The sequence below is a fragment of the Somniosus microcephalus genome, unplaced genomic scaffold (assembly GCF_052327205.1).
Source record: "Somniosus microcephalus isolate GS21.2 unplaced genomic scaffold, FLI_Smic_1.0 unresolved_chr4, whole genome shotgun sequence".
Taxonomy (NCBI): domain Eukaryota; kingdom Metazoa; phylum Chordata; class Chondrichthyes; order Squaliformes; family Somniosidae; genus Somniosus; species Somniosus microcephalus.
This window is the reverse complement of record NW_028225182.1, coordinates 54,486,436-54,511,172: the sequence shown is the minus strand read 5'-3', so window position 1 is coordinate 54,511,172 and position 24,737 is coordinate 54,486,436. Positions and strand designations below refer to the sequence as shown.

The following is a 24,737-nucleotide window of genomic DNA, read 5'->3' as shown; positions in this document are numbered from 1 at the left end:
TAGGGGTCTCTCAGTTTGAGTATAATTGGCCCTGGGTTTAGGGGTCTCTCAGTTTGAGTATAATTGGCCCGGGGTTTAGGGGTCTCTCAGTTTGAGTATAATTGGCCCTGGGTTTAGGGGTCTCTCAGTTTGAGTATAATTGGCCCGGGGTTTAGGGGTCTCTCAGTTTGAGTATAATTGGTCCTGGGTTTAGGGGTCTCTCAGTTTGAGTATAATTGGCCCTGGGTTTAGGGGTCTCTCAGTTTGAGTATAATTGGTCTGGGGTTTAGGGGTCTCTCAGTTTGAGTATAATTGGTCCGGGGTTTAGGGGTCTCTCAGTTTGAGTATAATTGGCCCTGGGTTTAGGGGTCTCTCAGTTTGAGTATAATTGGCCCTGGGTTTAGGGGTCTCTCAGTTTGAGTATAATTGGTCCTGGGTTTAGGGGTCTCTCAGTTTGAGTATAATTGGCCCTGGGTTTAGGGGTCTCTCAGTTTGAGTATAATTGGCCCTGGGTTTAGGGGTCTCTCAGTTTGAGTATAATTGGTCCTGGGTTTAGGGGTCTCTCAGTTTGAGTATAATTGGCCCTGGGTTTAGGGGTCTCAGTTTGAGTATAATTGGCCCGGGGTTTAGGGGTCTCTCAGTTTGTGTATAATTGGCCCGGGGTTTAGGGGTCTCTCAGTTTGAGTATAATTGGCCCGGGGTTTAGGGGTCTCTCAGTTTGAGTATAATTGGCCCTGGGTTTAGGGGTCTCTCAGTTTGAGTATAATTGGCCCGGGGTTTAGGGGTCTCTCAGTTTGAGTATAATTGGCCCGGGGTTTAGGGGTCTCCCAGTTTGAGTATAATTGGCCCTGGGTTTAGGGGTCTCTCAGTTTGAGTATAATTGGTCCGGGGTTTAGGGGTCTCTCAGTTTGAGTATAATTGGTCCGGGGTTTAGGGGTCTCTCAGTTTGAGTATAATTGGCCCGGGGTTTAGGGGTCTCTCAGTTTGAGTATAATTGGTCCGGGGTTTAGGGGTCTCTCAGTTTGAGTATAATTGGTCCGGGGTTTAGGGGTCTCTCAGTTTGAGTATAATTGGTCCTGGGTTTAGGGGTCTCTCAGTTTGAGTATAATTGGCCCTGGGTTTAGGGGTCTCTCAGTTTGAGTATAATTGGCCCTGGGTTTAGGGGTCTCTCAGTTTGAGTATAATTGGCCCTGGGTTTAGGGGTCTCTCAGTTTGAGTATAATTGGCCCTGGGTTTAGGGGTCTCTCAGTTTGAGTATAATTGGTCCTGGGTTTAGGGGTCTCTCAGTTTGAGTATAATTGGCCCTGGGTTTAGGGGTCTCTCAGTTTGAGTATAATTGGCCCGGGGTTTAGGGGTCTCTCAGTTTGAGTATAATTGGTCCGGGGTTTAGGGGTCTCTCAGTTTGAGTATAATTGGCCCGGGGTTTAGGGGTCTCTCAGTTTGTGTATAATTGGCCCGGGGTTTAGGGGTCTCTCAGTTTGAGTATAATTGGCCCTGGGTTTAGGGGTCTCTCAGTTTGAGTATAATTGGCCCTGGGTTTAGGGGTGTCTCAGTTTGATTATAATTGGCCCTGGGTTTAGGGGTCTCTCAGTTTGAGTATAATTGGCCCTGGGTTTAGGGGTCTCTCAGTTTGAGTATAATTGGCCCGGGGTTTAGGGGTCTCTCAGTTTGAGTATAATTGGCCCTGGGTTTAGGGGTCTCTCAGTTTGAGTATAATTGGCCCGGAGTTTAGGGGTCTCTCAGTTTGAGTATAATTGGTCCGGGGTTTAGGGGTCTCTCAGTTTGAGTATAATTGGCCCGGGGTTTAGGGGTCTCTCAGTTTGAGTGTAATTGGTCCTGGGTTTAGGGGTCTCTCAGTTTGAGTATAATTGGCCCTGGGTTTAGGGGTCTCTCAGTTTGAGTGTAATTGGTCCGGGGTTTAGGGGTCTCTCAGTTTGAGTATAATTGGTCCGGGGTTTTGGGGTCTCTTAGTTTGAGTGTAATTGGGATAAACAAATTCTGTAGTTGATCCATGTGATCTTTGAATGTTTGCCATTGCCTATCCACCGTCAACCCTTTGAGTGACATTACCCAATCAATCCTACCCAACTCGCGTCTCATACCATCATAGTTCCCTTTATTTAAATTCAGGACCTTAGTCTCTGAGTCAACTACTTCCCTCTCCATCTTAATGAAGAATTCAATCATATGATCGCTCTGACCCAAGGGGCCTCGCACAACAAGATTGCTAATTAATCCTTTCTCATTGCATAATACCCAGCCTAAGATGGCCTGATCTCTGGTTGGTTCCTCAACATATTGGTCCAGGAAACCATCCCGTATACACTCCAGGAATTCCTCCTCCACAGTATTGTTACTAATTTGGTTAGCCCAATCTATATGTAGATTAAAGTCACCCATGATAACTGCTGTGCCCTTATTGCACGCTTCTCTAATTTCCCTTTTAATGCCATCCCCAACCTCTGCATTACTGTTTGGGGGTCTATACACCACTCCCACTAATGTTTTCTGCCCTTTGGTATTTCTCAGTTCTACCCATACAGATTCCACATCATCAGAGCTAATATCTTTCCTTACAATTGTGTTAATCCCCACTTTAACCAGCAATGCTACCCCACCTCCTTTTCCTTTTTGCCTATCTTTCCTGAATATTGAATACCCCTGGATGTTGAGTTCCCAGCCTTGGTCCCCCTGGAGCCATGTTTCCGTAATCCCAATCATATCATATTCATTTACCTCTATTTGCGCTGCTAATTCATCCACCTTATTACGAATGCTCCTTGCATTAAGACACAAAGCCTTCAGGCATTTTTTTTAACGCTCTTAGACCTTTTAGAATTATTATTTACTGTGGCTTAATGGCCTCCTCCTGTTCCTGTGTAACAGGCTCGAGGGGCTGAACGGCCTCCTCCTGTTCCTGTGTAACAGGTTCGAGGGGTTGAATGGCCTCCTCCTGTTCCTGTGTAACAGGCTCGAGGGGCTGAATGGCCTCCTCCTGTTCCTGTGTAACAGGTTCGAGGGGCTGAATGGCCTCCTCCTGTTCCTGTGTAACAGGCTCGAGGGGCTGAATGGGCCTCCTCCTGTTCCTGTGTAACAGGCTCGAGGGGCTGAACGGCCTCCTGTTCCTGCTGGGTGGGGGCAGGATTAGGATCAGTTGTGATCGGTCATTGACGCTCATCATGTTGGATCGCACCTGATGGGCACTTGGGCAAGGTTCAGGGGGGCTGTAGAGCGGAACTACCCAGTGTGAATTGGGGTCTTCAGTGGAGGGGGTGCAGACAGAGAGGAAGGAAATGTTTTTGAAATGTAAGAAAATAGTTTTCCTTTTCCCCGGGCAGGGTAAACTAACATCGCTCCTTGTGTGCTTGTACAGTTATGAATGAGGAGCAGATGCAGTTTCTGCAAGAGCTGGTGGGACCGGTCACTAAGTTTTTCCAGGTAAGTTATTACAAACCTTTGCAACAAAACAATCACCAGCCACTGGCATTGTGTCTATGCCGCCATGAATTTCTCCCAACCAATAATCCATCGCTCGCTCTCACTTTATCTTTCTCGCTCTCTCACTCTCTTGCTTGCTCTCTCTCTCTCCCTCAGCCGTGGCTCAGTGGGCAGCACTCTCTCTCGCCTCTGAGTCACAAGGTCGTGGGTTCGAGCCCCACTCCAGAGACTTGAGCACTGTTGGAGGGGCAGTACTGAGGGAGCGCTGCACTGTCAGAGAGGCAGTACTGAGGGAGTGCCACACGTTCAGAGGGGCAGTACTGAGGGAGTGCCACACTGTCGGAGGGGCAGTACTGAGGGAGCGCCGCACTGTCGGAGGGGCAGTACTGAGGGAGCGCTGCACTGTCGGAGGGGCAGTACTGAGGGAGCGCCGCACTGTCGGAGGGGCAGTACTGAAGGAGCGCCGCACTGTCGGAGAGGCAGTACTGAGGGAGTGCCGCACGTTCAGAGGGGTAGTACTGAGGGAGCGCCACACTGTCGGAGGGGCAGTACTGAGGGAGCGCTGCACTGTCGGAGGTGCCGTCTTTCGAATGAGACATTAAACCGAGGCCCCGTCTGCTCTCTCAGGTGGACGTAAAAAATCCCACACCCACTATTTGGAAGAAGAGCAGGGGAGTTCTCCCCGGTGTCCTGGGGCCAATATTTATCCCTCAACCAACATCACTAAACAGATGATCTGGTTATTATCACATTGCTGTTTGTGGGAGCTTGCTGTGCGCAGATTGGCTGCCGCGTTTCCCACATTACAACAGTGACCACACTTCAAAAAGTACTTCTTTGGCTGTGAAGCGCTTTGGGACGTCCTGAGATGGCGAAAGGCGCTGGAGAAATGCAAGTCTGTTCTTCTCTCACTCAGAAACACCCACTGTTGCCTGACGCTGCTGGTCTACAGTCCCCCAGCAGAGGGCAGGGCATTCAAGCTCTCCTGGTGCCGGCTCCATTTTCTATGTCGAGAGAGAAATACTCGGCGTATGAAGCTGATGGGAAACTGCTGGAAATGGAAAAGCTGTCGTTCAGCAGCTGATAAGGGAGAGCAGATGCGGTTAGTGTTTTGGGTGAAGTTCCTAGTTCTGATGGGGGGGTGAGTGGTCTCTGAATGAACCTGGAGCCACTCTGCTTCTTTCAGACACTGTATTTTCACCCAGTTTCTGTTCCTGGCCCTGAAAATCTGAAATCAGCTGCTGGGAATCGAGCTCTAGCTGCACAGTCAGACCTAGACCTCCTACACGGGAGATCCTGCAGGCACAACGCAGTAGCGGTCAGTGCCTTGACTGAGGGAATCCTACAACAACCTGCATTTATACAGCGCCTTTAATGTAGTAAAATGTCCCAAGGTGCTTCACAGGAGCGATTATCAAACAGAATGTGACACCGAGCCACACAAGGAGATATTAGGACAGATGACCTAAAGCTGGGCCAAAGAGGTCGATTTTAAGGAGCGTCTTAAAGGCGGAGAGAGAGGCGGAGAGGTTTAGGGAGGGAATTCCAGAGCTCTGGGCCCAGGCAGCTGAAGGCACGGCCGCCAATGGTGGAGCGATGGAAATCGGGGGGATGCGCGAGAGGCCAGAATTGGAGGAGCGCGGAGATCTCGGAGGGTTGTGGGGCTGGAGGAGGTTACAGAGACAGGGAGGGGGGCGAGGGCCATGGAGAGATTTGAAAACCAGATGAGAATTTTAAAATCGAGGCGTTGCCGGACCGGGAGCCAGTGTAGGTCAGCGAGCACGGGGTGATAGGTGAATGCGAGTTAGGACACCTAGCTAGGGATTGTTGGGATAGTCAGTTTACTAGGTTAATCTGGGAGAAATCTTAAACCATTTCTTTTATTCTTTAAGGTGAGGTTTGTTAGCAGTGGGGAATAAATTATTTCCCATTCCAGGCAGCAGTATTGAGCACTCCCAGGTCAGACACAACAAGCTTAGACAGATATTAAATCTCCATACACACTATCTTAACAATAAACTTCAATATTGTTATTAATAATAAGATCTGGAACGCGCTGCCTGAAAGGGCGGTGGAAGCAGATTCAATAGTAACTTTTGAAAGGGAAATTGGAGAAATACTTAAAGGGAAAAATTCACAGGGCTGTGGGGAAAGAGCAGGGGGGAGTGGGACTAATTGGATAGAGCTGGCACGATGGGCCGAATGGTCTCCTGTGCTGTATCATTCTATGATTCGATAAATAACCCCTCCCCTCCCTCAGCCTTTACTTCCTCCTACAATCAAGCCTTTGAAAACCCAAACCTCCCTTCCTGCTGCGTCTTTCGTCCCACTCCAGCCACACTGCGGAATCTCGGAGAGATTGCCAGCTTAATGGGCCCTTGCTGCATCGAGACTGCCCCAGACTCAATGTCACACAAAATCCCTTGTCGCCACAGGATGCACGAGATTGGAACCCAGGCCCCAGATATGCAAAAGCCCCCGTCTAACCCAGCCCGCCAGACAGAGCTCCACCAGCAGACGCATCCAAATCACTGAGATTTCCCATTCAGTGCCAGACAGGGCACCTAACTGCAACCTAACTCGCACCGAGTCCCGGTCACCCATCACCCCTTGACGCTCACGCTCCGACAACACCTCCATTTTAAAATTCTCATCCTCGTTTTCAAATTCCTCCATGGCCTCCTCGCCCTCCCTCCCCCATCCCTGTAACCTCCCCCAGCCCGACAACCCTCCCAGATCTCTGCGCTCCTCCAGTGCTGACCTCCTACGCATCCCCCCACTTCCTTCGCTCCACCATTGGCGGCCGTGCCTTCAGCTGCCTGGGCCCTAAGCTCTGGAATTCCCTCCCTAAACCTCTCCGCCTCTCTCTCCTTTAAGACGCTCCTTAAAACCAGCCTCTTTGACCAAGCTTTTGGCCACCTGCCCTAATATCTCCTTTCGTGGCTCGGTGTCAAGTTTTTGTCTGATAATCGCTCCTGTGAAGCACCTTGGGACGATTTACTACGTTAAAGGCGCTGTATAAATGGAAGTTGTTGTAACGAGCTTCCAAAGTGAGGGTTCCAGGCAGTGGGTGAGTGTGCAGGAATGTCTGTATTACTGAATAGGAGCAACTCCAGTCCAGTTAATGTGGGTCACATACTGGGGGTGCAATTTGTGCGCAATGGGGAAAAGCTCACTCACCCAAATATAAAAGTGGAAACCTGCCCTCTTGTATGCTGTTTCTCCCTCCTTGCTTCGTCATTACTGAGGGACTCCAATCTCTCCCCGAATCATTCTCATCCAGCTGTTTTATCGCTGCTACTAAGGCCAGCGCTCACCTGAAGTTTGCTCCCCCCATGTTCCAGTCTCTGCCCTGCGCACTCTGCCTGCTCCCTGTGTTGAAACCCGCCATGCCTGCTACTGTTCACTCTATCCTTCCCAGGTCTTCAAAACTATACAACTCCTCACCCCTCTAAATCTTCCCTGCCTCTTACCATCCATAGGCCTTTAAGCCCCCAGCCCCGAGTGCCACTTAACCAGCACTTCCTGATTTATCTCCGGTGTCAGTCGTGGCTTAGTGGGTAGCACCCTCTGAGTCAGAAGGCCGTGGGTTCAAGTCCCACGCCAGAGACTTGAGCACAAAATCTAGGCTGACACTCCAGTGCAGTACTGAGGGAGTGCTACACTGTCGGAGGGGCAGTATCGAGGGAGCGCTGCACTGTCGGAGGGTCAGTACTGAGGGAGCGCGGCACTGTCGGAGGGGCAGTACTGAGGGAGAGCCGCACTGTCGGAGGGGCAGTACTGAGGGAGCGCTGCACTGTCGGAGGGGCAGTACTGAGGGTGCGCGGCACTGTCGGAGGGGCAGTACTGAGGGAGAGCCGCACTGTCGGAGGGGCAGTACTGAGGGAGAGCCGCACTGTCGGAGGGGCAGTACTGAGGGAGTGCTGCACTGTCGGAGGGTCAGTACTGAGGGAGTGCTGCACTGTCGGAGGGACAGTACTGAGGGAGAGCCGCACTGTCGGAGGGGCAGTACTGAGGGAGTGCTGCACTGTCGGAGGGTCAGTACTGAGGGAGTGCTGCACTGTCGGAGGGTCAGTACTGAGGGAGCGCTGCACTGTCGGAGGGGCAGTACTGAGGGAGCGCTGCACTGTCGGAGGGGCAGTACTGAGGGAGCGCCGCACTGTCGGAGGGGCGGTACTGAGGGAGCGCCGCACTGTTGGAGGGGCAGTACTGAGGGAGTGCCGCACTGTCGGAGGGGCAGTACTGAGGGAGGGCCGCACTGTCGGAGGGGCAGTACTGAGGGAGGGCCGCACTGTCGGAGGGGCAGTACTGAGGGAGCGCTGCACTGTCGGAGGGGCAGTACTGAGGGAGCGCCGCACTGTCGGAGGTGCAGTACTGAGGGAGCGCCGCACTGTCGGAGGTGCGGTCTTTCGGCTGAGACGTTAAACTGAGTCCCCATCTGCCCTCTCAGGTGGACATAAAAGATCCCACGGGCACAATATCGAAGCAGTGGGAGTTCACCCCGGTGTCCTGGGGTCAATATTTATCCCTAAACCAACATCACTAAAACAGATTATCCGGTCATTTATCACATTGCTGTTTGTGGGAGCTTGCTGTGCGCAAATTGGCTGCCGCGTTTCCTACATTACAGCAGTGACCACACGTCAAAAAAAAAAGTGCTTCATTGGCTGTGAAGTGGCTTGGAACGTCCTGAGGTGCTGAAAGGTGCCGTAGAAATGCGAGCCTTCCTTTTTCTCCTCTCCTCTCCCACCCTTTCTGACCTCGGAGCAGTCCTGCACGCTGAGCCTCACTCGGTCACCCGTGTTTCTCGATAGAAAAACCGCCCCAAGGCGCCCTGCTGACCTTTGCCGGACGAGGCGGCCATCCTGCAGATAGTGCCTGACGTAAGAAAACTACTGGGCACTTGGTCGAAGCGTTAAAGCTTTAATCAACTGTTTTACAACATGGAGGGCTTGTTGTGTCCTTCACTAGTTCCTGTTAAGAATGTCCTGAGCAAGCTGGGCCCGTGTCCGTGTATTTATACTCTCCCTGGACAGCGCCACCCGCAGGCCGGTCAGTATTATTTCATAAGTCTTTCTTTCATGAATGACTGATTCATGTCAGTGCCCGTCGCATTCTGAAGCCGGCCTGGTCTTCGCGAGGCCGCAGGGGGCAGGGTGAGACCAAGCCTTCCATCCTGGATCTTGAGTTTTTATTTTTGCCCCCCCCCCACATTGCAGGAGGTCAACGACCCAGCGGCCAACGACTCTCTGGAGAAAGTGGAGGACAGTACGATGGAAGGCCTGAAGGAGATGGGGGCATTCGGGCTGCAGGTGCCCTCTGAGCTCGGGGGACTGGGACTCACCAACACACAGGTAAACCGGGCGGAGGGGCAGCCTACGCAGGCCTCGGCAGCAAGCGCAAGGCTTTCTTCACAAGGTGGTATTTTAATCCCCTCAAGGAAGCACTTCTTCACACAAAGGGTAGTGGGAACCTGGAACTCTCCCCCTCCCAAAAAAATGTTGGGGCTGGGGGGGTCAGTTGAAAATCTCAAAACCGAGATCGATAGATTTTTGTTGGGTAAGGGTATTAAGGGTTACAGAACCAAGGGCGGGTGGGTGGAGTTAATACAGCCACGATTTAAATGAATATAAGAATTAGGAGCAGGAGTCGGCCATACGGCCCCTCGAGCCTGCTCCGCCATTCAATAAAATCATGGCTGATCATCGACCTCAACTCCACTTTCCTGCCCGATCCCCATATCCCTCGATTCCCCGAGAGTCCAAAAATCTATCAATCTCAGCCTTGAATACACTCAATAGAGAATTCCAAAGATTCACCACCCTCTGAGTGAAGAAATTCCTCCTCATCTCAGTCTTCAATGGCCGACCCCTTATTCTGAGACTGTGACCCCTGGTTCTAGACTCCCCAGCCAAGGGAAACGTCCTCCCTGCATCTACCCTGTCAAGCCCTGTAAGATTTTTGTATGGTTCAGTGAGTCCGCGCACAAAACAAAATTTAGAGGGAACATTGCTGACCTCCCCGATTTTTCAGCTAAACTGCTGGCGAAGCATCGTAGAATTTTCCAGTAACTTCTTCCTTGCCTCTGTGGCCCGCCATGTACTCCAAGACCATTGCAGTCTGTCCTCCAGTTGCTGCTGGTAGGAGCTCCTTCAGTTGGCCATTGTGTGTGAGAGGGCGCAGAGAAGATTCACCAGAATGCAAGGGGGTTGGAGTATAAGAGTAAGGAAGCCTTGCTACAATTGTGCAGGGCCTTGGTGAGACCACACCTGGAGTACTGGGTGCAGTTCTGGTCTCCTTATCTAAGCAAGGATATACTTGCCTTGGAGGCGGTGCAACGAAGGTTCACTAGATTGATTCCTGGGATGAGAGGGCTGTCCTGTGAGGAGAGATTGTGTAGAATGGGCCGATACTCTCTGGAGTTTAGAAGAATGAGAGGTGATCTCATTGAAACATACAAGATTCTGAGGGGGATTGACAGGGTAGATGCTGAGAGGTTGTTTCCCCCTGGCTGGAGTGTCTAGAACCAGGGGTCACAGTCTCAGGATAAGGGGTCGGCCATTTAAGACTGAGATGAGGAGGAATTTCTTCACTCAGAGGGTGGTGAATCTTTGGAATTCTCTATTGAGTATATTCAAGGCTGAGATCGATAGATTTTTGGACTCTAGGGGAATCGAGGGATATGGGGATCGGGCAGGAAAGTGGAGTTGAGGTCGATGATCAACCATGGTCTTATTGAATGGCGGAGCAGGCTCGAGGGGCCGTATGGCCTCCTCCTGCTCTTATTTCTTATGGTACCCAGGATGGGGTTGTTCTCCTTGGAGGAGAGACGGTTAAGGGGAGATTTAATAGAGGCGTTCAAAATCATGAGGGGTTTTGATAGAGTAAATAAGGAGAAACTGTTTCCAGTGGCAGGAGGGTCGGTAACCAGAGGACACAGATTGAAGATAATCGGCAAAAGAACCAGAGGAGAGATGAGGAGAATGTTTTTACGCAGCGAGTTGTTGTGATCTGGAATGCGCTGCCTGAAAGGGCGGTGGGAGCAGATTCAATAGTAACTTTCAAAAGGGAAATTGGATAAATACTGGAAGAGGAAAAATTCACAGGGCTATGGGGAAAGAGCAGGGGGAGTGGGACTAATCGGAGAGCTCGTTCAAAGAGCCGGCACAGGCACGATGGGCCGGATGGCCTCCTGCTGTGCCATAAGGTCCTGCGTGTTGCGCTGCCGGATGGCAGGACTCCCATTTTTGTTTCGGAGTCCCCCCTCGTGCCCCGGTCAGTTCCGGGACCGGCATCTGAACCTGCCGAGCAGAGACGGGGACCGAAGCTTCACTGAAAGGAAGAAAAGCCCGAGGCCAGCGTGCGGGAGGACGCAGCCCTGGACAGGGGGACGCTGGCCAGCGTGAGGAGGGCTGGAGTTAGCGCACGGGGTCAGAGGTCACCTGGCACGGAAGGAAAACCAACGCTGTGTTTGTTTTGGCAGTACGCGCGGCTGGTGGAGATCGTTGGCATGCACGACCTGGGTGTGGGCATCACTCTGGGCGCTCACCAGTCCATCGGCTTTAAAGGCATCCTCTTATTTGGAACTGATGCCCAGAAAAAGAAGTACCTTCCAAAGCTGGCTACAGGTATGTAGCATCGACCCTGGCCTTTCATCGTCGGAGCTTTACTCTGTATCTAACCCCGCGCTGTACCTGCCCTGGGAGTGTGTGATGGGACAGTGTAGAGGGAGCTTTACTCTGTATCTAACCTGTGCTGTACCTGCCCTGGGAGTGTGTGATGGGACAGTGTAGAGGGAGCTTTACTCTGTATCTAACCCGTGCTGTACCTGCCCTGGGAGTGTGTGATGGGACAGTGTAGAGGGAGCTTTACTCTGTATCTAACCTGTGCTGTACCTGCCCTGGGAGTGTGTGATGGGACAGTGTAGAGGGAGCTTTACTCTGTATCTAACCCCGCGCTGTACCTGCCCTGGGAGTGTTTGATGGGACAGTGTAGAGGGAGCTTTACTCTGTATCTAACCCCGTGCTGTAGCTGCCCTGGGAGTGTTTGATGGGACAGTGTAGAGGGAGCTTTACTCTGTATCTAACCCATGCTGTACCTGCCCTGGGAGTGTTTGATGGGACAGTGTAGAGGGAGCTTTACTCTGTATCTAACCCGTGCTGTACCTGCCCTGGGAGTGTTTAATGGGACAGTGTAGAGGGAGCTTTACTCTGTATCTAACCCGTGCTGTACCTGCCCTGGGAGTGTTTGATGGGACAGTGTAGAGGGAGCTTTACTCTGTATCTAACCCGTGCTGTACCTGCCCTGGGAGTGTTTGATGGGACAGTGTAGAGGGAGCTTTACTCTGTATCTAACCCGTGCTGTACCTGCCCTGGGAGTGTTTGATGGGACAGTGTAGAGGGAGCTTTACTCTGTATCTAACCGATGCTGTACCTGCCCTGGGAGTGTTTGATGGGACAGTGTAGAGGGAGCTTTACTCTGTATCTAACCCGTGCTGTACCTGCCCTGGGAGTGTTTGATGGGACAGTGTAGAGGGAGCTTTACTCTGTATCTAACCCGTGCTGTACCTGCCCTGGGAGTGTTTGATGGGACAGTGTAGAGGGAGCTTTACTCTGTATCTAACCCGTGCTGTACCTGCCCTGGGAGTGTTTGATGGGACAGTGTAGAGGGAGCTTTACTCTGTATCTAACCCGTGCTGTACCTGCCCTGGGAGTGTGTGATGGGACTGTGTAGAGGGAGCTTTACTCTGTATCTAACCCGTGCTGTACCTGCCCTGGGAGTGTGTGATGGGACAGTGTAGAGGGAGCTTTACTCTGTATCTAACCCGTGCTGTACCTGCCCTGGGAGTGTTTGATGGGACAGTGTAGAGGGAGCTTTACTCTGTATCTAACCGGTGCTGTACCTGCCCTGGGAGTGTTTGATGGGACAGTGTAGAGGGAGCTTTACTCTGTATCTAACCCGTGCTGTACCTGCCCCGGGAGTGTTTGATGGGACAGTGTAGAGGGAGCTTTACTCTGTATCTAACCCGTGCTGTACCTGCCCTGGGAGTGTTTGATGGGACAGTGTAGAGGGAGCTTTACTCTGTATCTAACCCGTGCTGTACCTGCCCCGGGAGTGTTTGATGGGACAGTGTAGAGGGAGCTTTACTCTGTATCTAACCCGTGCTGTACCTGCCCTGGGAGTGTTTGATGGGACAGTGTAGAGGGAGCTTTACTCTGTATCTAACCCGTGCTGTACCTGCCCTGGGAGTGTTTGATGGGACAGTGTAGAGGGAGTTTTACTCTGTATCTAACTCGTGCTGTACCTGCCCTGGGAGTGTTTGATGGGACAGTGTAGAGGGAGCTTTACTCTGTATCTAACTCGTGCTGTACCTGCCCTGGGAGTGTTTGATGGGACAGTGTAGAGGGAGCTTTACTCTGTATCTAACCCGTGCTGTACCTGCCCTGGGAGTGTTTGATGGGACAGTGTAGAGGTAGCTTTACTCTGTATCTAACTCGTGCTGTACCTGCCCTGGGAGTGTTTGATGGGACAGTGTAGAGGGAGCTTTACTCTGTATCTAACCCGTGCTGTCCCTACCCTGGGAGTGTTTGATGGGACAGTGTAGAGGGAGTGTTACTCTGTATCTAACCCGTGCTGTACCTGCCCTGGGAGTGTTTGATGGGACAGTGTAGAGGGAGCTTTACTCTGTATCTAACCCGTGCTGTACCTGCCCTGGGAGTGTTTGATGAGACAGTGTAGAGGGAGCTTTACTCTGTATCTAACCCGTGCTGTACCTGCCCTGGGAGTGTTTGATGGGACAGTGTAGAGGGAGCTTTACTCTGTATCTAACCCGTGCTGTACCTGCCCTGGGAGTGTTTGATGAGACAGTGTAGAGGGAGCTTTACTCTGTATCTAACCCGTGCTGTACCTGCCCTGGGAGTGTTTGATGGGACAGTGTAGAGGGAGCTTTACTCTGTATCTCACCCGTGCTGTACCTGCCCTAGGAGTGTTTGATGGGACAGTGTAGAGGGAGCTTTACTCTGTATGTAACCCGTGCTGTACCTGCCCTGGGAGTGTTTGATGAGACAGTGTAGAGGGAGTGTTACTCTGTATCTAACCCATGCTGTACCTGCCCTGGGAGTGTGTGATGGGACAGTGTAGAGGGAGCTTTACTCTGTATCTAACCCATGCTGTACCTGCCCTGGGAGTGTGTGATGGGACAGTGTAGAGGGAGCTTTACTCTGTATCTAACCCGTGCTGTACCTGCCCTGGGAGTGTTTGATGGGACAGTGTAGAGGGAGATTTACTCTGTATCTAACCCCGTGCTGTACCTGCCCTGGGAGTGTTTGATGGGACAGTGTAGAGGGAGCTTTACTCTGTATCTCACCCGTGCTGTACCTGCCCTAGGAGTGTTTGATGGGACAGTGTAGAGGGAGCTTTACTCTGTATCTAACCCCGTGCTGTACCTGTCCTGTGCTGTACCTGCCCTGGGAGTATTTGATGGGACAGTGTAGAGGGAGCTTTACTCTGTATCTAACCTGTGCTGTACCCGAGTTAGACCTGATTAATGCTAATAGCTCTTGGTGCAGATATCTGGCCACTTCCATCCTTTTGCACTTGAGAAATTCGGTGGCAGGACGTCATCACCCCAGCGGTAGTACAGGAAACTTTCGTTTAACCGGAGGTTAAAAGTGCGGAAAGCTCTATTTACTGGCAAAATTCAGGAGCCATTTTGTATAAGTTTTTTTACTTCTCGTTGCTTTTTTTTTCCCAGTCAGGCTCTGCAAGGTCTGTTGCTAAGCAACAGCTTCAGCTAGAGACGCTTGCAGCTGCAGCTGACTGTTTTGAAGCTGTTGCTAAGCAACAGGGTTTGTTGATTCACACGGAGCTGAAAAGCTCTGTATGTTTTAACATTGCCGCTGGTTTATATGGCAGTTTTGATCAAACGGCACCAGCTCGGTCCCGTCACTGCCGGATACCAGAAAGTTTCCTGTACAGGGCAATGCTGTGGCAGCCTGAGGTGGTGAAAGGCGCTGTAGAAATGCAAGTTCTTTTTGTGCAGGTGAAACGATCGCTGCCTTCTGTCTGACGGAGCCCGCGAGCGGGTCCGATGCCGCTTCCATCAAAACCACGGCCATCAAGAGCGACTGTGGAAAATACTACATCCTTAACGGGGGCAAAATCTGGATCAGGTAAGGGGTCGCTGGCGGAGTCGGGAGTTGTAATGAAGTTCGGAAACGCTTCTTCCCGCAGAAGTGTGGGACCCCCTCCCACAAAAAGCAGTAGACGCTAGCTCAATCAATAACTTTAAATCCGAGAAACAGAGCCAAGGCGGGTGGATAGAGTTACCAGCCAAGGTCTCATTGAATGAGGGGGGGGTGGGGGGGGAGAACAGGCTCGAGGGGCTGAATGGCCGCCTCCTGTTCCTGTGAACATGAATACAGATAGTGATGAAAGGGTATATAGTGATAGATTGGCCCAGAAATTCGGGTCGGGTGCTTCCCGCGGGTGCAAGCCCCCGACCAGCACTTACCTAGCGCGCCGGCCGTTGAGCTGTGGGCCCGCATGGGATTCCGATCCTGGGCCTCCTCCAACTGCCGGCGCGCAGTGCTTGTGTATCCCAGGGGCGCAGTTAGTTCGAAGCGTCCCCTGGGATCACGTGGGCCATGGAGAGCCAATGGGAGCAGGGAATCTGTAGACCTGTCAAACCTATGAATACAATTCAGCCCCAAAACATCACTAAAACTTCAAATACATTTTTTAAAAATCACATTTTTAAAATAACTATAAATTACATAAAATAACTATTTTAAACAATAATTTAAATTTTTGAAAAAATTAATTACAGTTTCTAACGGGGCTAAAAATAAACTTACCTTTCTTTAAACGCACCCGCGATGTTCTTGCCATGGAGGGAGTTCAGCGAAGATTCACCAGACTGATACCTGGGATGGCAGGAATGACGTATGAAGAGAGATTGGGTCGATTAGGCTTATACTCGCTGGAGTTTAGAAGAATGAGAGGGGATCTCATTGAAACTTATAAAATTCTAACAGGACTAGACAGACTAGATGCAGGAAGGATGTTCCCAATGGCCGGGGAGTCCAGAACCAGGGGTCACAGTCTAAGGATAAGGGGTAAGCCATTTAGGACTGAGATGAGGAGGAATTTCTTCACCCAGAGAGTGGTGAACCTGTGGAATTCTCTACCACAGAAGGCAGTTGAGGCCAATTCACTAAATATATTCAAGAAGGAGTTGGATATATTTCTTAAGGCTAAAGGGATCAAGGGATATGGGGAGAAGGCAGGGACCGGGTACTGAATTTGGATGATCAGCCATGATCTCATTGAATGGCGGAGCAGGCTCGAGGGGCCGAATGGCCGACTCCTGCTCCTTCCTTCTATGTTTCTGTGTTAAAGTATTTAAAAATAATAAACCTGTGGAAAAAATGTTTTAATTTAACTTAATTCACCACTTAGCTTGTTAAAAGCAGGCCTTGCGACTGCTTTTTACAACCGTAGCTTCTGGAGACTTATCCTCCCGGAGAAAGCTGCAAAAAAAACGGAAGTTCCAGGCGTACGCGCTGTCTCTCTGGCGCACGCGTTCGACCTGTGAACCCCTTCCTTTCAGGGAACGGAAGTTCCGGTTTCCCGCGCATGCGCAGTGCATGCACGAAACCGGCACTTTCGTTGGGCCTACGCGTGAGTACCCAGCGCGTACTCACCCGTGGGGACCCGAAGTTCTGGCCCATATATATATATATATATAATATTATTTCCACCGGCTGGAATACAAACTGAGGATTAGCACTGGAGGAATGAAGGGGGAAGTGAGAGGAGATGTTTGCTGGAGTGGGGCATCTCGCCGAGCCCCGTTAGTTAGACTTTTTCCCCCCACCCTTCAACTCAGAAACTTTTTTTTGCCCTGTAACTTGCTGGGAGTGCGAGCGGATAATGGTGCGCGAGGGCAACGGGGCGCCTGGGACCCCGGTGAACGACGAGACCAACAGTCAATCTCCCTAACCAATAAGATTTAAGTATTGAGAAACAGAGGAAGGACAGGAGAAGGAAATTGGGTGAATTAGAGTCAGATCAGGTACAGGAAGAGAAATAAAGGGAGGGGAAGAAAGATTGGATTAAGAGAGAGAGAAAGAGACAAAGAAAAAGCAAGAAAATTAAATTTAAAATTCAAATTTTTTAAAACCTCTAAGAAGAATTTACTACCTGCAGGAATGAGATCGAACAGTTTACATTGTTCCCTCTCTGGGCCGGACCGGTGATTGGCGTCAATGTTCCCGTGCATGCCTGGAAATTTGAATGGGCTGCTCAAAAAAATAATTAGAGGGAACATTGATTGCCATTGCATTCTCATGTTAATAGGGGACTGGCGCTGTTGAGTGCAAGCTCTATCTTTCTGCCGCGAGTTTAATTTGCAATTAATACGCAAATCCAGCACGCTCACATAGCTCAGGGGAGGTTGAGGGCGAGCTGTGTGATATACCTATCAATTCATCCAATGAAAAGCGACGAGTTAAGAAAGTAACTATAGGTTTTTATTGGCTAAATAACAGAGCCCACCCTCGTGGGTGATCGGATACAACAAGGAGGAATGCCAGCCAGTCGACTACCTTTATACCTGGGCAGGTAGGTGGAGTCATGGGCGGAGTCAGCAGTGGTCAGCCCAGGTATAGCAGCGTGACAAGAGGCGACCTCGTATAGTGATACAACAGTGTGAACAGTGATAACCATAGAGTAACGATATAACAGTGATAACTATAGTGTAACGATAGTGAACGACAAAAGTGGTTTACCACACTGTGCAAATCGACCAGCAAATTATGGCGATTCACAACTCGCAGCGTATCTGCTCTTCGCCTGAACTTGCTGGCCGATTTGTGCATTAATAAGGATGTGCGGCGCAAACTCGCCATTACTTTACCAGCAAGATTTGGGCCATTGAATCTCCGTCTCACAACTTGCCACGGTGGGATTTGAACTCCCAGCCTCCAGTACCGTAACCACTGGGCTGCCGTATCCCTGGGCCATCATCTTTTTATTCATTCATGGGATATGGGCATGATTGCCCCTTGAGAAGGTGGTGGTGAGCCGCCTTCTTGAACCGCTGCAGTCCGTGTGGTGAAGGTGCTCCCACAGTGCTGTTAGGGAGGGAGTTCCAGGATTTTGACCCTGCGACGATGAAGGAACGGCCGATATATTTCCGAAATAACAACAGAAAACGCTGGAAAAACTCAGCAGGCCCGGCAACATCCGTGGAGAGAGAAACAGAGTCAATGTTTCGGGTCGAAACCCTTCGTCAGAACTGAGAGAAAAGGCAGGAAATGAAAGAAAAGGCAGTTTGGGGGCTGGGAAATGGGGGAGGGGATGAAAGAAGAGACATTAAGAGATAGTCAAGGCGAGACCAGATGGTAATAGGACAGGTAAAGAAACAGACAATGGCACTAGATGAAGTGTGAAATGCGTTGGCAGAGTGAGAGACAGCTGCCATGTGGGAGAGAGAAAAAAAAAAGGAAAAGGCACAAACCAAAAGTGTGGATTAAAAAATAGAGGCCCAGAAATTCGGGTCGGGGGCTTCCCGCGGGTGCAAGCCCCCGACCTACACTTACATATCGCGCTGACATTTGAAGACTGGGCCTGCGTGGATTTCCGGTCTGTGGCCCGGTTCAGCTCCCGGCGCGCTGTGCGTGCGTGATCCAGCGGCGTACTTAGTGCGATGAGCCGGCTGGGATCACGTGAGCACTGGGCAACCAATGAGAGTTTACAAAAGTCCATTCATGAGTTAGACATAAGACCTGTCAAACTCATGAAAAGTCCGGGCGCCCAAAACACTACTTAAACTTTAAATAAAAGTTTAAAAAAAATTCCAATAATTCAATTAACTATTAATAACTTTAAAAAACTATTTTAAACAATTATTCAAATTTCTGCCAAAAATTTTTTTTCAAGAAATCGGGTCCAAAAATACTTACCTTACTGTAAATTCTTTAAAAATAATAAACCTGTGGAAAAAATGTTCTAACTTTAATTATTAGACCACTTACCTTTTTAAAACTAAGTCCTTACGTCTGCTTTTTACATTCGTAAAAAGTGGAGGCCTTCACGCACGGACAAACCTGTCAAAAAAAAAACGCAGTTCAACGCGTCCGCGCTGCCTGAAACGTCGCACGGGAACCGCCTCTTAACCCCTTGGTTCAGAGGAGAGGAATTGCCGGTTTGCTGCGCATGCTGAAATCCGGCACTTCCAACGGGCCCACGTGTGAGTACCCCCGTCCGTACTCACGCGTTGGGACCGGAATTACTGGGCCATAAAGATATAATAGGGGCCAAGGTTATGATCTGAAATGGTTGAACTCGATAATATATTTCCAAGTCAGGATGGTGTGGAACTTGGAGGTGGTGGTGTTCCCGTGCGCCCGCTGCCCTTGTCCTTCTAGGTGGCGGAGGTCGCGGGTTCGGGAGGTGCTGAGGAAGAAGCCTTGGCGAGTTGCTGAAGCTAATAGTTTGAAAGGTCTTGCCGCCGCTCTTGTGTACATGAACCCGACGGTAACCCTGTAATCGTGGCGGTGTGTTTTTTTTTTTGGCAGTAACGGTGGCCTGGCAGATATCTTCACCGTCTTCGCAAAGATGCCGGTGAAAGATGAAACCAGTGGTCAATTGAAGAACAAAATCACCACGTTCATTGTGGAGAGGGGTTTCGGTGGGGTTACAAGGTGAGTGGTGTAACGTGTTTAATCTGTGTGGATGTGAAATGGCGCGACTGTGCACACACTTCCAGCCAGCGGGTTCCATTCTAAGTTGCTATGTCAACATAATGCAAATTTCCTGTGTAAACGAGTCACGCTGTCACTGCACCCTTCCACCAGTGAAACGTTTCAGCACCCCCTCTGGCAGGAGGGTGCAATTACAGCAGGACAAGTTTACATAGGAATTTATCATGAAAATATAGACTGAATTACATCTGTACGTCCCGCTCTAATTATCACCACTCCCCCCGCCCCAACCCCGCTACGCCTGGCATTGCATATTGTTCAGTCCAGGCCATGACCAGATTAACTAGTGATATATTGACCAAAAAGAAAGATTTGCATTTCTGTAGCGCCTTTCATGAACTCAGGATGTCGCAAACCAATGACGTACTTTTTGAACTCCAGTCACTGTTGTAATATAGGAACAAGGCAATCAATTTGCACACAGCAAGCTCCCACAAACAGCAACGTGATAATGACCAGATAATCTGTTCTTCGTGATGTTGGTTGAGGGATAAATATTGGCCCCAGGACACCGGGGAGAACTCCCCCCTGCTCCTCTTCGTAATAGTGGCCGTGGGATCTTTTATGTCCACCTGAGAGAGCAGATGGGGCCTCATTTTAACGTCTTATCCAAAAGATGGTACCTCCGACAGTGCGGCGCTTCCTCAGTACTGCCCCTCCGACAGTGCGGTGCTCCCTCAGTACTGCCCCTCTGACAGTGCGGCGCTCCCTCAGTACCGCCCCTCCGACAGTGCGGCGCTCCCTCAGTACTGCCCCTCCGACAGTGCGGTGCTCCCTCAGTACTGTCCCTCCGACAGTGCGGCGCTCCCTCGGTACTGCCCCTCCGACAGTGCGGTGCTCCCTCAGTACTGTCCCTCCGACAGTGCGGTGCTCCCTCAGTATTGTCCCTCCGACAGTGCGGCGCTCCCTCAGTACCGACGCTCCAACAGTGCGACGCTCCCTCAGCACTGCCCCTCCGACAGTGCGGCGCTCCCTCAGTACCGACCCTCCGACAGTGCGGCGCTCCTTCAGTACTGCCCCTCCGACAGTGCGGCGCTCCCTCAGTACCGACCCTCCGACACTCCTTCAGTACTGCCCCTCCGACAGTGCGGCCCCCCCTCAGTACTGCCCCTCCGACAGTGCGGCCCTCCCTCAGTACTGCCCCTCCGACAGTGCGGCCCTCCCTCAGTACTGCCCCTCCGACAGTGCGGCCCTCCCTCAGTACTGCCCCTCCGACAGTGCGGCCCTCCCTCAGTACTGCCCCTCCGACAGTGCGGCACTCCCTCAGTACTGCCCGTCCGACAGTGCGGCCCTCCCTCAGTACTGCCCCTCCGACAGTGCGGCGCTCCCTCAGTACTGCCCCTCCGACAGTGCGGCCCTCCCTCAGTACTGCACTGAGTGGAACTCGAGCCCACGATTTTCTGACTCCAAGGTGCAAGTGTGCTACCCACTGAGCCACGGCTGACACTATCTCACACTTGCGTGCATTTCTGTCAATTTTATTCCATTCCTGTGTCTATATTTAGGACGGATACAGCTTATGTAAACGTGTCACATCCTCACTCCCCTGTGTAAAGTTCTTCTTCCCCGCAGCTTTCTCCCCTCCGCTCCACTCCTGAACACAGTGACTCTCGCAGAGGGATCGCAGCAGAAACCGTTCCACCCCTGGCCCAACCTCCAGGCACAAGATCTTGCGAACAGCGATCCTGAAACAACGGCTGTGACCAACGTATCTTTCTCCCTCCTTCCCTAGCCTAGGAGCACCGCGGCCGATCACAGACACCAAGCGGCTGCCGTGGCGGAGAACCCATTCAGCGCAGAACACAAAATCGTGCTCGAGAAAATTCGAAGAGTGACACTTGTAGATGCGTGAGAGAACGGAGTGTCTTTGGTTTAAGGCCCGGGCGGCCTGAGGAAAATCGAGTACGGTGTCACTGTCACTGGCTGCTCTGGCAAAAAAATTGTACAGCGCAGGAGGAGGCCATTCGGCCCATCGTGCCTGTGCCGGCTCTTTGAACGAGCTCTCCAATTAGTCCCACTCCCCCCTGCTCTTTCCCCACAGCCCTGTGAATTTCCCCTTCCAGTATTTATCCAATTCCCTTTTGAAAGTTACTATTGAATCTGCTTCCACCGCCCTTTCAGGCAGCGCGTTCCAGATCACAACAACTCGCTGCGTAAAAACATTCTCCTCATCTCCCCTCTGGTTCTTTTGCCGATTATCTTCAATCTGTGTCCTCTGGTTACCGACCCTCCTGCCACTGGAAACAGTTTCTCCTTATTTACTCCATCAAAACCCTTCATCATTTTCAACACCTTGATTGAATCTCCCCTTAACCTTCTCTGCTCTAAGGAGAACAATCCCAGCTTCTCCAGTCTCTCCACATAAGTGAAGTCCCTCATTCCTGGGACCATTCTGGTAAATCTCTAAGGCCTTGACATCCTTTCTAAAGTGCGGTGCCCAGAATTGGACACAATACTCCAGCTGGGGCCTAACCAGCGCTTTATAAAGGTTTTGTGTAACTTCCTTGCTGTTGTACTCTACGGGCAGGATTTTCATTGGGCCGTGGAATCGGGATTGGCGGCGTGTGGGGGTTTAAAATCCCGAAAACGGGGGTCCCGACCCCATCCCGCCCCCCAACCTGCCTCCATGCCAGTTTCAAAGGAGGCGGGTACCCGACCCGCACTGGGACCCGCCTACCCGAGGCGGGAAGGGGATTAGTGCCAATTAACTGCCTGTTAACAGGTAGTTAATGGGCAGTTTTTAGCCCAATCCCTATTTTCATTGTTGAAATGTGGGATTCCCGACGGCTCCAAACCACGCCAAGTTAGCGAGGCGGGCCGTCGGGATGAAGGGCTTGGAGGGTTCGAGATGTCCGATGTTCAGGTGAGTGATGGGTGCATGAGTGAAGAGGTAAGTGTGTTTGGTGTGTGTAAAGTGTTTAAAGAATTTCTACTAACCTTTCCTTACCTTTACAGCCTTCCTTCCTTCAGGTTTCGGGAGTCCCTCATCTCACCGGCACAGAAAGCAGAATGGCTGCGAGCTGTCAAAAATTGCAGCATTCAGCTTTCTGTTCCGGAGAGATCTTTAAATCATCCTGAGAGGAAGGAATTAACCTGGAGTACAGATTGTCAGTGTTTGACAGCTTCAAACAGCTGTCAAACGCTGATATTTCATCTGTCAAAAGCTCTTGACAGATGAAATATCAATCTGTGACATCACCTGTTGCCGGGTGGCCCTTAATTGGCCTGCTGAGCCCACTGGGCGGTCTCAACAAGGTCAATCAAGTCAAAATCGCGTGGGTTGGCCGCAACTCGATGGAGGCGGGACTACAACCCCGAAAGTTGTAGTCCCGCCTCCTACCCGACTCCTCAATGAAAATCCAGCCCTGTGCCTCTATAAGCGCCGCTAATGTCCGCCGAGAGGTCATCGTCGTCTTGCGCTTGTGTTTCAGCGGCCCACCAGAAAAGAAGATGGGGATTAAAGCGTCGAACACAGCGGAGGTGCACTTCGACAACGTTAAGGTGCCGGTGGCGAATGTTCTGGGAGAGGTTGGCGGCGGGTTCAAGGTGGCCATGAATATCCTGAACAACGGGCGCTTTGGCATGGCCGCTGCCCTCTCCGGCACCATGAAAGGAGTCATCGGCAGGGCTGTAAGTGTCTGAGCGAGCGTTCCCGCCGGCGAGAGCGGGGCCCCACTTCAACCACCGGCTGTCACTCGCCCTTCAGATCAAATCATTAACTTTTTCTTTTTAAACATGTATCTAGTTCTAAAGAGAGAAAGAACTGGCATTTCTCCAGCGCCTTTCACCACCTCAGGACGTCCCAAAGCACTTTACAGCCAATGAAGTACTTTTTGAAGTGTGGTCACTGTTGTAATGTAGGAAACGTGGCAGACAATTTGTGCACAGCAAGCTCCCACAAACAGCAATATGATAATGACTGGATCATCTGTTTTAGTGATGTTGGTTGAGGGATAAATATTGGGCCCCGGGCACTCAACCAACATCACTAAAATCAGATTATCCGGTCATTATCACATTGCTGTTTGTGGGAGCTTGCTGTGTGCAAATTGGCTGCCGCGTTTCCTACATTACAACAGTGACCACACTTCAAAAAGTACTTCATTGGCTGTAAAGCGCTTTGCGACGTCCTGAGGTGGTGAAAGGCGCTGGAGAAATGCAAGTCTTTCTTTATGTAATGTAATTTATATTTTGATCAAAGCACCAAGTGGGGCTCAGTGAGTTTTAACAAGAGGAGTTGCTGGGCCAGAGAGAGCAGGGAAGTTCCAGGAACGTTTGCCATTTCTGATCTCAACCGGGGGTTGGCCAGCAAGTGACCACAGCTTTCCTGCGATAGGGGGGGGGGAAGGGAAAACAGTCCACGGTTCCTGCTCCCGATCGCCGGCCAGGGACCTCTGCTGCATGGTGCCGAAGGGTTGATGTTGGGTGAGGGCTGTAATTGCAACCATCACCACTCCCCTGCACCCACACCGCCCCCTCCCCGCCGCCCGCCACTGCGACTGAATACCTTGTGCGAGGTCCCAGACGACGCCGGGGATTTCTTTATTCATTCTCGGGATGTGGGCGTCGCTGGCAAAGCCGGTCATTTATTGCCCATCCCTAATCGCCCTCGAGAAGGTGGTGGTGAGCCGCTTTCTTGAACCGCTGCAGTCCGTGTGGTGAAGGTGCTCCCACAGTGCTGTTAGGGAGGGAGTTCCAGGATTTTGACCCAGCGACGATGAAGGAACGGCCGATATATTTCTAAGTCAGGATGGTGTGTGTGACTTGGAGGTGGAACTTGGAGGTGGTGGTGTTCCCAGGCGCCTGCTGCCCTTGTCCTTCTAGGTGGAAGAGGTCGCGGGTTTGGGAGGTGCTGCCGAAGAAGCCTTGGCGAGTTGCTGCAGTGCATCTTGTAGCTGCACCGGTGGTGGAGGGAGTGAATGGTTAAGGTGGCGGAGATGGGGTGCCAATGTCCTGGGGAACTGTCCGCCCACATGAGTCAGCACCTTCAGACGAGAACATTGGCGAGGTGGGGGTGCTGGAGGGGGACGGGCTCGGTGTTTATTTAATTTTTTTCTCACAGGCCCGCTCGTGGGCGGGGAATTTCCCAGCCGAGTGCGGCTTTCCTGTGAGTTCTGTGTTTGTCCTTTCTGTGGAAGGTGCTTGGCTCAGCAGTGTCGGTCTGGTCACTGTGGTAGGGAGCCGGGTCGTGTGACAGGATGCGCTGGGGGTGCAGTTATTTTTGGAAGCTGCTTGTTTGCTCTTCTGTCACCTCACACGGGCTCGCTCCGCCTTGCGTAACTACCTGACCTGGTTTCTCTCTGAGCTTCCACCACAAAGTATCGAGACGAAAGAGCCGCCCATTTTTAAACAACCTTTGCTGATCTGACTTGGACATCTTTTTACAATTTCAATTCCTTTTGCTGTCTCCTCCCTTTCACCACCTCAGGACCTCCCAAAGCGCTTCACAGCCAGTGAAGTACTTTTTTTGAAGTGTAGTCACTGTGGTAATGTAGGAAACGCGGTGGCCAATTTGCGCACAGCGAGATCCCACAGCGCAGCTGGTTGTTGCGA

General features: G+C 51.3%; 1 protein-coding gene across 1 annotated transcript in view; it reads left to right on the top strand.

The window, feature by feature from the left end:
- Window positions 1-24,737, top strand: part of acadvl (acyl-CoA dehydrogenase very long chain) — a 99,071-nt gene that overhangs the window by 32,344 nt on the left and 41,990 nt on the right. Inside the window, exons 5-10 of the mRNA XM_085977589.1 lie at window positions 3,353-3,417; window positions 8,637-8,771; window positions 10,901-11,045; window positions 14,459-14,588; window positions 18,999-19,124; window positions 22,616-22,814. Of these exons, the coding sequence (XP_085833715.1) occupies window positions 3,353-3,417; window positions 8,637-8,771; window positions 10,901-11,045; window positions 14,459-14,588; window positions 18,999-19,124; window positions 22,616-22,814 (800 nt within the window). The remainder of the gene's footprint in view (window positions 1-3,352; window positions 3,418-8,636; window positions 8,772-10,900; window positions 11,046-14,458; window positions 14,589-18,998; window positions 19,125-22,615; window positions 22,815-24,737) is intronic.